Source organism: Ochotona princeps, chromosome 12, assembly GCF_030435755.1.
Source record: "Ochotona princeps isolate mOchPri1 chromosome 12, mOchPri1.hap1, whole genome shotgun sequence".
Taxonomy (NCBI): domain Eukaryota; kingdom Metazoa; phylum Chordata; class Mammalia; order Lagomorpha; family Ochotonidae; genus Ochotona; species Ochotona princeps.
Window position 1 is genome coordinate 11,507,368 of NC_080843.1, and position 12,750 is coordinate 11,520,117.

Sequence of the window (12,750 nt, forward strand, 5' to 3'; positions counted from 1 at the left end):
TATGTCCTAATTCTCTGCCAGAAGTTTTAAGTCAGTTTTTAAGGAAGCAGTTTGAGTCCTAAGTTGTTTTGATTTTTCATATGACAAACGACTGGAATTATTAGTGTGTGTGTATGTGTGTGTCACAGTGGCAGGAAGAAGGGTATTCTTAGCCATCCTGCTATTCTCAGCAGAACATTAATAAATCTTAACATCGAAATATAGAGATACAGAGAGATGCTCATTATTGCCCATTGCAGGCTTCCTTTGCTCCTTGCCTTAAAAACAAAGCACTGGAAAGAGAGGTACAAATTAACAAGCAGCATTCACTTGGTCCCTCTAAATTCTAGTTGCCTGAGCAGACATCTACCTTTCAATTCACTGATAAACCAGCGATGTGCAGGAGGCTGGACTAACTCAAGGCAGTGTGGCTGGGGGTTACTTTAAGCTTGGTGTATCACAAAATGGGTCACATGTAATCACCATCAGTTCTGGAAATAACAGGTGGTTTCTGGCATGTTTGCAGCATGGGTCCTTGTCCCAAATGGATGGCATGCTGGAGTAATAAGAACATGCACTTCGCAGTCATCCAGACCCGGTTTCCAGTCCATGGGAACGCTGACTTAGCATCTGTGGGCCTCATTTTTCTCAACTGCACAATTATTGAAGGTATGGAAACAGTCTCTCTCAGTTCTTGACACAGAGCACCTTCATCTGCACCACTGATGATGCCAAGGACAGTGAGAGCAATGTCGGAGCTGCTTCTCCATACTTCCATTTAATGGATATACTAGGCTCCCCTCTCTTCAACTAGGCAGCTCTCTACATGCTGTGGGTTGATTGACTCTCAGTCCCAAAGAGAGTATTCTCGAGGCTGAGGAGTGGCTTAAGCAAAGCTGGCTTAAACATCAAACATGTCAGATATCAATGAAATAGGCTTTTCAATCTGATTTAGGGGTTTCACTCATTTTGCCTTCAGCTCCTGGAAGGGACTGATCAGATCAATCTGTTGTGTAACTTCTACCCCCTCTGATCCTCCCACTGAATGCTGGATGAAGGTTTTCCACTCCCTCTTGCTTTATTCCCCACTTATTTAGCAAATGATTTCTTGTCATCATAGTTGGGGAAAGGCAAAAATAAGGAGCACGTGGCAATACAGCACATGTTTTAAGTCCATTTTGTACACTCTAGGCATGATTTGCTGGCTGTATCCATAGTCTAACAACAGATAAAAATCATCTGGGAAAAAAATAGTGACTGTGCTGGAGATATACAGGAGTAGGGGTAAAGAACACCCAAATTCTTAGGACAGGTGTCACATTAATGGGGTTCTCTTTCCCTATCCTAAATCAGAATTACTATTCTCTTAGTGACCTCAAATACATTTTGTGTATGTGTCAGTTATGTCCCTGTTCTTCAGGCCAAGTTATTTATAAAGTCTTTTCCTTTCTGTTAGCAGGATAGCATGCCTGGCAATTGGATATCCAAGAAGATGAATGCTCCAAGGGGTTGATCTCTGAAAGATTTCTGTGGAAGCAAGGGTTCTGTAGCTGGCCTGGAAGTGCAGGACATACAGCTTTCCTCCCATTTTGTTTTCTTCTCCTAATTTATCACTCATTACTAACAGCGAATATACTGTGGTCTGCTTTGACATTAGGAAATAGGCACGTTCTTGTAAAAACCCCCACCCATGTACAGTGTTCAGGAACCATCATCATCTCTATCCTATATCTGCTCCATACTCCCTAAATGATGGAGAGCAAGCATGGCTTAGGGCTGTGGTGCCTGAAGTTTGTTGAGTGTAGGTCTCTGGAGATGGTCAGTAGTAGGGTCAACTTGTTGAAAATCACCTGCAACAGCAAGACACATGACTATACTTATGATTTAAACGCATTAGAATAGAGTTCAAAGATGACAGCCCACAGTTGGTGAAGGATTGACAGCAAACCTCATTTAAGGGCTGAAAGGGCCTTCTTTCACTCTATACAAACGGACCAATATTTCCACGACAGAGATAGTATAAAACAGACTGGATTCAGCAGGGCATCCCAACCACAGTTTGGTTTTCATGTGTGCCTCTATGGCTCCCAGGCACCAAAACTATAACCTGTACTGCTGCAAAAGATGCAAGCACTGTTTCCTTTTGGCTGCTTCTCCTTTTGACCTTCTTAAGTGGTCTGTGTTGGACACATTCCTCTCCTTTTCAATATCATTGATAGGAAAATGCTGGGGGGAGAGGGCAGGAGACTAATCTCCAGTGGGACAGAAGTGAAGACAGAAGAAGTGCCTGGATCAAGTCACCTATAGCCAAATGTCCTTAAAATAGGCTGATCTCTCCAAGAAATGCAGTAAAAATCAATGCATCTGCTAATCTTCCCCTTCCCGAGAGAGGAGCGGGCAGGAGGTCACCATCTCACCACCTGGCTGTTGTAGTCCTCAGTGACAGTCCCCTCCGTGGTCCCATCCTGTTTTGGCCAACGGTGGGCCCTGTGTTCTCTCTGGAGCCTCCGCTCTTCCCGCCTTTTTTGGCGATCCCTCTGGTGAGCTAGCTGCTTGGTGTGATGGTAGCGTTGCTGGAAGAGATCTTTTGCATACTCGTAAAGCTGCATGTCCAGGAAGTTCAGCTCCTCGATGCGCTGGCGGGCACCCTCGTTGATTTCCACATTAGAAGCCCGCGTGATATTGAACTGTGTGAAGGGGGAGATGAACTTGAGGTTGAATGTCCTCTCAAAGAGAAACTGTGTCTTCCTCTGGAATTCAGTGAGCCCAAAGAAAGCCATGTTCTTCAGGTTGTTCTTTGCACTTTGCAACAGGATGGTGTTCCTTTCACTCTCATTCATGAAAGTCAAGTTGTAGCAGCCCACTAGGCTGAGGTCGGCCAGCATTCGCACCTGGCGATTGTTAGCCAGGTTGTAGCTGCAATCCATAAACTCCCGTAAGCTAACCCCAGACCAGTCGTCCCCAGGGTAACAGGTAGGCAGCTCATCAGGGGTGGGGCTTCTTCCATCACACATGTGGAGAGAAGTTTTCCACGTGGCCCCTCGCTGGACATGTTTCCACTCACTCAGGTAACGAGACACTGGATCCCGCAACATTGTGATGTAGTAGAAATTCCTGCAAGAAATTAGAGGCAGAATGTCAGTAGTTGACACCATTAACGCTGGGATGAAGGAGATCCGTAATTTTATATAAAAATTGAGTCAGTGGACTCTTGTGCTAAACCTTCATGTGAGATTGTTTGGCTTTGCACAGATAAGGCAGAGTCCATGTAAGGTGCTCCAGAAGTGCATGGGAAATGTGAATTATGAAAAAGAACTATATAAGCATTTTCTAAACATTCCAAAATAAATGAGTATTTTACTTGTATTTTCTAAAAACCATTCGTAGGGACCTCATATGTTTCCATGAAAACACATGGGCTAGCCTTCAAAATTTTTGGAATTTTTCTTCTCCACTGGTACGAGGGGCGGGGGGAGATGAGACAGATAAGGAGTGGGTCATTCATTTACTCAGCTATTATTCATTGACAAATGGCTAATGGCAATAACCACCTCTTACATTCAGAGAAATCGCTATGGTTTATTATCACCCATCTGCTCTTTCTTTGATCCTATAATAAGCTTTATAATAAATGAAGCACTGTTTGAGAGCAAAACACACACACAAAAGTGTTGAAGCCAGTGTGATAAGACTAGAAAGGGCACGGCTGGAACCCATCTCCTTCACCTTTTCTATGTACACTGCTATGCTGAAGTGTGTGCTAAGTGACATTGAGGAGGGATGGGTACCTGTACCAATGCTATCACTGAGCCTGTCTAGCACTTCGAGGTCCATTTGTCCTAGAAGCCAAAAGAAAAAGGACTCTGAGGAACTGGTTGCACATCAGGCTTCCATGTATTCTAATTCTAAGATCTCACTTTGGCCTTTTGCCCTTCCATAAAACCCAGCCTTTATTCCAATTCAATCCCGATTCAGCCCTTGTCCCACTGAGCAGGGCTGTTCAGGAATACATGGGTCAATCATAACTTGAGTTACTTTGAGGATAAAAAGTGGTGCTGAATGTTCCTGAACAGGTAAACAAATGATATTGTCACAGAGTCCTGGAACAAAGGATGGTGCTGGATATTTCTGGGTTCCATCAAGTAGGTACGATCCACCAAGCACTGAGTAAGAAAGACTATTGTCCAGCACACCTATGCTCTATCTGGAACCCTGAGCACTAGGGCAAAACCAACACACCTTTTATTCACTTGAATGTCTCTTCTTCAAAGAAGCTTTACATTAAAATTATGTAGATTCAGATAGATAGAAACATTCAGGACGGAATGACATGTGAATATTTTATCATGTCATTCACCTGAATCATTCCTCTATATTGCTGGGTCATATATTTACATTTAAAGATCAATAGTGGAATGTCTGCCTGCTTTACAATCAAATATGCAAGAAATTTGCAGGAGGAATTGGAATAAAATTGGAGGGGATGGGAAGTTGCCCTGCCTGCTCTTGTCACTACTTCATTCATTATCAGAGAGTGAAGCTATCAGGCCATGGCAGGTTGTTTGCTGAAGAGAGTTACTTTGTTGCTACACTCTGGAGATCAGCTTTGGTGACGGCATTTTATTGTTGCTTTAAAAGAAATCATGAACAAAAGAGGGAAGAGAAGATTATGTCACTCTTTAAAATGTGTTTCTGTAAGTGTCAATGGAGACAGTAGGGAACACAGCAGAAAAACCAAGTCAGTGGAAAAGAACACACTTTTATTTCTTGAGGAGGAGAACCTAGCTTTTAGGAATGTTTAGTGAACAGACAGAAAAGGCGGAATTGTTAAAGGCTTATCTTAGAATTAAGATTTATTGATTTAAGTCTAATTGATCATTTGTAAGTTGGGAAATAAGTTTCTGAATTTGTCTTTGCACAGCTAAACTTTTTTTTTATAAGCTCACTAAAACTCTTGGATGGCAAATGCTTTCCTTACAGTTCAGTACTCAAGTCCCATGATGCTGCAAGCTTACCAAATACCAGACATGCTGCTTACAGTAGAGCTATTTCAACAATTTATGACATGAATTTATATAGTTACTGTTATTGGTATTATTACTTATTGTGAATAAACAAAGAATTTGAGGCAATGAAGTAGTTGTTCAAGGTCACACTGGTATTGTTATAGAACTTGTGTTGAGTCAAGTCTAGCTTACTTTAAAAGGTTACTTATTAACAGAAAAAGCACCTTTTACTTCATAGGAAGTCTAATACACTTTCTCCACTTAAGCTAAACCTTATAGAAAAAATATCTATCTAGTTAAACTTAAAACAAGAAATTTAAGGGGGGAATGCTGTTTTTATTGTTTTTTTTCTTAACAAGGAATTAATAGACTGTAATAATTGAACTATTTTGAATGTTCTCACCATTAAGTAGGCCAGACTGTTGAAAAGTGCTAAAGAGATGTCAAAAACTGAAGCAACACTCGCTTGCCTTTAATCCAGGATAGGGAATTTGTGGGAATGGCTAAGGGCAGACCAGCTTGAGCTCTCACATTTGGCCGATCACTGCTTTACACTATTTTGTTGTCTGTCACTATGATAGGACAATAATTCTGTCAATGGAAGGAAATGTTTCAAAAGGTCAGCACAGATATGAGAAAGGACTGACACAACTTGCTTGTTTTGCAGAAATGCTCATATCAGACTCGGTCAGAGTGGTATTATGATGTTGCTCAAGATCATACAATGACCAATTTTTTCATTTCACAAAGAAAGTTACATAATAAACAAATACAGTAATGATGACAATCACCATATAACTCAGTGATTCCAAGATACCAAATGTATCAAGACAAAAGAATTTAAATCAGAGAGATGTTTGGAATGGAAAGTTTCTAACTTGTCTGTGAATTATATGAAAAAGGAAACACCCAAATAGATTTAAGCAAAGAAAGCTGGTGACAATCAATTGATGAGTCTCCATGGCATTTATGTATCAAATTCAACAGAATTCAGATTAATAAACACAATTATAAAAGTTAGAGGACTGTGTGCTGAAAATACAAAAGGCTTGTGACATGCTTGTACGAAATGATCTGGAACCAGCTTCAGTATGGAGAGACTTCTGTTTCACTTGGGAAAACTGACCTCTGGGTTCTAGCTCCTTTACTCCATTAGAAAGCTGTGTAATCTCAAAAGTGACTGAAACTGGCAGTGTTAAAATCACCTTGCTTTTTAAACTTAACTTTATTCAATTTATTATTTCATTTAAAAATAGCTAGCCAAATTGTGAACTGATGCTTACGTCAGTAAAATAAGGCAAACGTTTTTGAATTCCAGTAATCAAAGGAGTCACTTTGTCATTAGAGTTAAATCTGGAGTGAAGACACAGCAGTGAATTTGTGGAGTATTTATACTGATGGAGCAGACCTGTTCCAACTCCCGGTTCTGGATCTGAGTGGCCAATGGTACCGGAGAAGTACCTTGAACAGACATATATTCTTGTATTTTTTTTTAAAGTTTTCAGTACAATCAAAACAAAAAGCTAGAAAAATAGAAAAAAAAAACAACTTAGAAGAATACCCAAGTATTGAAAAATACAAGTGGAAATTTGATTAATAAAAATTATTTTTCTCTCTCAATGAGGGATATTGAGAAACTCATGAAAATATATATCATAAAAAATCTGTACAAGGAGTTCAATTTTCTTTGCACCAAAATAAACCCATTTTTAAATGTCAATTTACACAATCTTTCTGAGGTACCACCATTTTGTTTTTTTCTTTCATTAGCTTCTTTTCATGCAGACAGAAAACTGAACAAATCACTGATCGGATGTTTTCCTTCAGGCTGCACGCCTAGTCTTCATTGTTGACAAACGTTGCTCCAGTTTCATGGATCTACTCCCTAGTGCAAAAACAAAGGAAACTCATTTTCCTCTGTTTCCATAACTCTTAATTTAGCCTCTAATGAAATTACCTAAAAGATTCACTACCCCTAAAAATCCACAGGTTTAGGGTCTGGCACAGTAGCTTAGTAGCAGAAGTCCTTGCCCAGCACGTGCCAGGATCCCATATGGGTGCCAGTTCATGTCCCTGGGCCCTGATTCCCATCCAACTCCCAGCTCGCGACCTGGGAAAGCAATCAAGGATGGCGTAAGGCACTGGGACCCTGCACCTGCATGGGAAACCCAGAAGAAACTCCTGTCTCCTGGTTTCGGATTGGCACAGCTCTGGCCATTGTGGCCACTTTGGCAGGGAATCGTTGAATGGATGATCTTTATCTCTGTCTTTTCTCCTCTCTGTGTATCTGGCTTTCCAATAAAATAAATAAATCTTTTAGTTTTTAATCCACAGATTTGTTCTTTAGAACATACTTGCTAAAAAATACAGAGAAAAATCATTTTTCAAAAGGAAAAGTGGATTGTTTAGAGGAAAGACGAGCAGTATTCCATGACCACAATACAGGTACCTTCATCGCCTCCTTTGCTTCTTTGAACTGTCTCCTAAATTTAGTCCGAACATCACTTGTTCTTACAGTTCATTTAATCTCTTCCCAGAACTGTGAAGACAAGCAAGGGAACTATACCCACCCTCTTCATCTATAAATTCATTCTCCAAGCAAATACTGAGTCTGCTTTATTTACTAAGCACTGGTGTTGGTTGCTGGATGCACTGAAATGATGAAAACATTTTCCTCAAAGAGATGCTGGGCTCCCAATGAGCTGGTAAAGTGAAAGAAAGGCTAATTATCGAGTTAAGGGGATGTTCTGCCAATCTCCCTGGACCAGAACAATCCCCCAGACAGATAATTCTGTTTGCCTCAGTGACAGCATCCTGTCAGCAGTTCTTCCACTTGCCACAGCATCACTGCGCTTGAGTGAACGCCTTTAAAAAATATCCCTGAGAAAGCAACTGGAGCTCTTTAGAATGCTGTCCTCGTGATGAGAATGATGGTGGCAAGCACCTGTATTCTCAGTCAGATTAGGGAATGGGCGCTTTGGTTAGTTCAATAATCATTTTGCCTGATAATTAACACAAAGACCTAAAATCTACTCAACTTTCCAGGAACTGAACACATTTTTCTCTGGCTGATTTAGAACCAATTGCTGTAGTATAAGACCATCATATTAACAAATTCTAAATAGAAGACAAAAGCACTACTACTAAAGCTCTCTTTCAAAGTCTTTGCCCTTCTGTTTGGTCATTTGTGTCTTGTGAATCCTTTCAAGCCTAATTGGAGTCTCAAATCTATCTTCCCTGACTTCTGTTAAATAGGTTTACCATCTCACTTATCACATTTTTTCAATTTGCATGTGAAAATCTTGCTTACATCTATTCTGTAAAGTCCTATTCAGTAACTGCACTATAGGTCTTGTTTTCTAATTACCTAACACAAAGTCTTATTCACAAAAAATGTTCACAAAATGATTGTTTCTGAAAACAAAATGTTCATCTGGAATGCTTCTTATCCTCTAGGGTAACACGTCCTTTGATAAAAATGCCTTTCTTTTCTAAACTATCACAAAAACTAACCTGACTTTCTTAATGTCTAAAATTTGTGCAAAGTGCAAAAATATGTAAGATTTCTTAATTTATCTGCCACGTGATTGTAACTGTTGAAGATATGTAGAGAGACAAAATCATTAATTCAGACTTAGGGAAAAAAGTAGAATATTTCCTACACAACAGGTAATCAGTAGCAATGAAATTTTGCTAATGTTATACTGACTGATTTTGTTCCCTCAGCTTTCAAGAACCTATGTTTCACTTATCAGTATCTTGTGCATAACTTGCTCCTTGGATCAAACAGCAAGTGATTTAGTTAACACATGCTTACGGAGAGCTTACTCAGCACTAAGAAACTGCTCTAGGGAACAGAAAAGGAATAAAATAACTCTCAATATTGTCAATGTTATGGCAGGGTAAGGAAAGACTCTAGCCAACAAATTGCAGAGCTGAGGAGTGAACAAAATACTTGAGGGTCCTCTATACTGTAAGGTTCATCAAAGTAACCCACCTAGACCAGGAGGTTCATTTTGGGACCTATGCTCACATCCACTTGGTAAGCGGATGAATGGCAGCCAGAACAGGAGTTGAGACTAAATTATCATTGGCTCTGAATGCAACTGTGAACTAGTGAAGTGGAAGTATTGTGGAAGAAGATTCTCTTAACAATAGTATGAAAGATCAAGTAATGACAGTGGAGGTCAGCTGTGCCATTCCACAGTCATGGTCATGGACTAGCACAGAAAAGTCCAGAGCTGTGGTTGTTTATGAAAACATGAGGAACAGATTGCAGAGACAGCACGCATTCTTGTCATCATGCCTTACACTCTATTATTAGCTTTCTCCTATTTCCTTTCTTCTATGCAGTCCTCTTTCAATCCTGCAACAGAGATGGACCATGGTCCGCAATAAAATGATGAGGGATTCCTTTGCCTGAAGTGACTGAAAAAGTTCCCTCTGTTGAAATTATGAGTTGCCTTTCCAGTGCGAATGCACCTAACTAAAGTCACAAGAATGCTAGGTTTCCAGAAGTTTAATTAATATTTCCTTCTACCACCAGCTTAATTCAGACAATCGAGCAACAAAATTAATATCTGCCTACTCCATAGTTTTATGCTTTCCCCAAAACCACATCAGGTAGGAACTCCTCTACCCAGCCTGCTCCAATGTCCCCAGTGTAGAGGATTTCTTCCCCTCTCCCCACCCCAAACAGAAACCTGGGCCCTCTTGAGTTTCCGTCTGTGGTAGCAGTCAGTGAAAAGCCTGGAAACAGGCTTAATGGGGAGCAAACTGGACCCTTCTCACTTTTTACCTCCAGATAGACCATGTCCCTATCCGTCACAACTGTTCAGTTGTTGAATGTTCAAATGATGAATAAACAAAAATTCTATCAGCCAATGCTTCAGGGATTCCAGGAAGTAGTTACATGGATGGGGAAAGATAAATCTGCCCTGAATCCTCCTGCCTGACAGAATTAGAAATGAGCTTTCCTTATGAAGTCAAGCTTTCTAAGACCTTAGTCTCAGGAAGAATGCTATGAATGACTCTAAGAAGCAGGCTTGGGCTATACAGTAGTTGGTCCTCACTGTGGAGTATACACAGGTGACCTGTGCGTCCTACTCATCACTAAACAAATGCCAGTTAGCTCTCTCTGCCCTGATGTACTTAGCTCGAGTAATTACCCAAATTCCTGGCTCTCTTTAGTGTTGTACACTCACTATGGACTGCCCGTCTCTATTATCTCAATAGAATATTCTCTGCACTATCCTGTATCTGATAGGGGGAAATTGTGGCAGTTAGGACAGAGCAATCAGACAGCCATTTGACACATGATGAAAAGGGTTTTTGCTCCAAAATTGAAAACAAATTAAGGAATTTTAGAATGACATTCCAAGCAAACGGAAAATCAGAAATCATGATTGTGAAACATCCAAATAAGAACTTCTAGAGGCTGACAACAGTGTGTGCCATGGCAGAGGGTTCCAAGGACATGCAACATTATGAGGGAAAATGGGAACTACACGTGTCATGTTACCCACTAAGTATCCATTTGGAGTCATGCCACAATGCATGCAACTGCTGCCATGGCCTCCATCATGGGCTCTTGCAAATCAGCCAGACCCTTTTGGCCAAGGCTTTTTTGCTAGTGTACTTGAAAATGTTCACGGATAATCAAATTTTAACAATGTCTGTCTTAGTGAATAATGTTTTAAATCAATGCATGGTTTTGCCATAATGCACATTTTATATGAGTTTTTGAAGCTCTTTTATAGTTTCCTTCCTACACTGAGACCTTCAGTCCAGTTGGTGAAGGCAATCCCATAGAACTCCCTTCCAGTGGCCAGGGATTCCGCATCTTTCCTCACTTGTGCACTTGATAACTTCAAAGGGTTAAGAGAAGACTAGCATTGAGTCAGTCCTGACTTTCTTCTTCATCACTGATTATTCTACTTCCATTTAGAAACTTTTAAGACTATCATTATGGAAAATAAAGGACATGTAGAAGAGTGAAAATGTGAAAATAAATTACCTATAATCCCTTTATTCAGATATAACCATAGTTAAATATATCCCTATATGTCTTTTTCTTTAACAGGTTTGGGATCATAACGTTCATTTTATATTACACATGTGAATTATATTTGTGTTCTAAAAGTTTATGTTCTAACTTAAAAATACAGAGTGAGCTTTTTTTTTTCATTTTACTGAACATTCTTCCCCAGGAACATAATGCTTTTTTTGTAAGAAGATAATATTCCAATTATGGATGGGCTATGATTTGTCATTGATCCCCCATGTTTGAACAGTGAGGAACATTCTATTTGAAGCATATTATAAACAAGAATCTGATGGACATCCCAATCAAAAAATATTTATGCGGAGAATAAATTCCTGGGAATTTCCAGCCAAGAGAATTACTCCTATTTCATTATCAAAATGCGTCTCTGTGACTCCTGCCAAAGTATTCAACCACATTCAGAGTAGCAGAGGCTGTTGCCTGTGGCACAACATTGGGTGTGAGTGGTGGGGGCAAGGACAGGGCCTGCCAGATACCCAGGGCAGGAGTCAGAAAGGCTCTACCTCCTGCCAATTTTTCCACGAAGGGACCTTGCTTGGTTTAGATGAACATCTGAGAACAATCCAGTTAGGGTTTGTGCCTTGAAGGTGGGAAAACATTTTTCCAAAGAGATTTATTTTTCGCTTAATGAGCAGCTGGAATATCGAATTAGAGACTAAACATGAGTGGACTCCAAACTCACCCATCAGCACTGCTGCTCGATTAAAATTGACATTGGACCAGAAACACAGACATTCCCTGTGGTCCCAGGCCTCAAAGCAACAGCCCTGTGAGATGTGGGGTGTACATGATATATGGTGGTAGTGGTTAACTTTAATTACAAGAACCACGTGTGATACTAAAACAACCAAACAAATCATGAAATACGAGGCTGCTGGGTGAACTGGTCATCTCTCAAGGATGATCAGACAAGTCTGTGGATTCCTGGCGGTAGAGGTTGCATTTATCAATAAGATAAAAATGTTCAATCCTGTCACGTCGCCGCCTTGCATTGACAGGAAACTTATGCGACTCTGACTCACTAAAATGCCACAGTTTTCCGCTGGCTGTCGCATTTCCGTCCATGTTCCCCCAAGTGGCTGCCACAAGAATAAATTTCAGGGAGCATGTGTTCCAGGGAGTTGCTTCTGCTATCTTGTCGAGTACAGTTTCTCCCAGTACAGTGCCAGGGAGGGTCCTAACCTCATGCATTATTCAGGGACTTCTGTGATTATCTGGTTCAGAGGCGCCCTGCTTTGTGCTGTGTCACTGGGATTCGGGGATGAGGGTGTCTCAAAGCACTGCGCAAAGTGGTGGTTTATGCATGCGGGTATCCACCTGAAGCCTGGAGCCGCCCTGCGGTGAGATAAGGCCCCATTCAGTCCCACTCACAGCTCTAATCCCAGCCAGGCAAAGCAGAACACCAGATAGTACAGTCAGATTGTGTTATCAGGCTATTCGTGTGCAGCTGAGCTCTCAGCGAGTTTCTCAGGCACTGCTAGGAGGGCATGGGAGAAGAAAGCAGGGTAGAGATGAGGTGTTTCCATTGCAATTGTTGGCCAATTTGGAAAGGAAAAGACATTAAGTCGAGATATTGAAGAGCAAGGCCTGCCTTCCAATATTTAGGTCTATACTTGACAGCTTTGCAGCTGATTTCCTAAAATATCACAAGAACTTAAAAAATTCATCTCTGTTTGGATTTTGCCATGTTCTTACATAAAG

The 12,750-nt window shown here is 40.7% G+C and overlaps 1 protein-coding gene across 1 annotated transcript; it reads right to left on the minus strand.

Annotated features, from left to right (window-relative positions):
- Positions 1-344: 344 nt before the first annotated feature.
- On the minus strand, positions 345-3,134 carry LOC101516548 (heparan-sulfate 6-O-sulfotransferase 3). The gene has a single exon (XM_058670940.1). It carries the CDS (start codon positions 3,132-3,134, stop codon positions 2,385-2,387), a length of 750 nt encoding a protein of 249 aa, XP_058526923.1. The 3' UTR covers positions 345-2,384.
- Between the last annotated feature and the right edge of the window lie 9,616 nt (positions 3,135-12,750).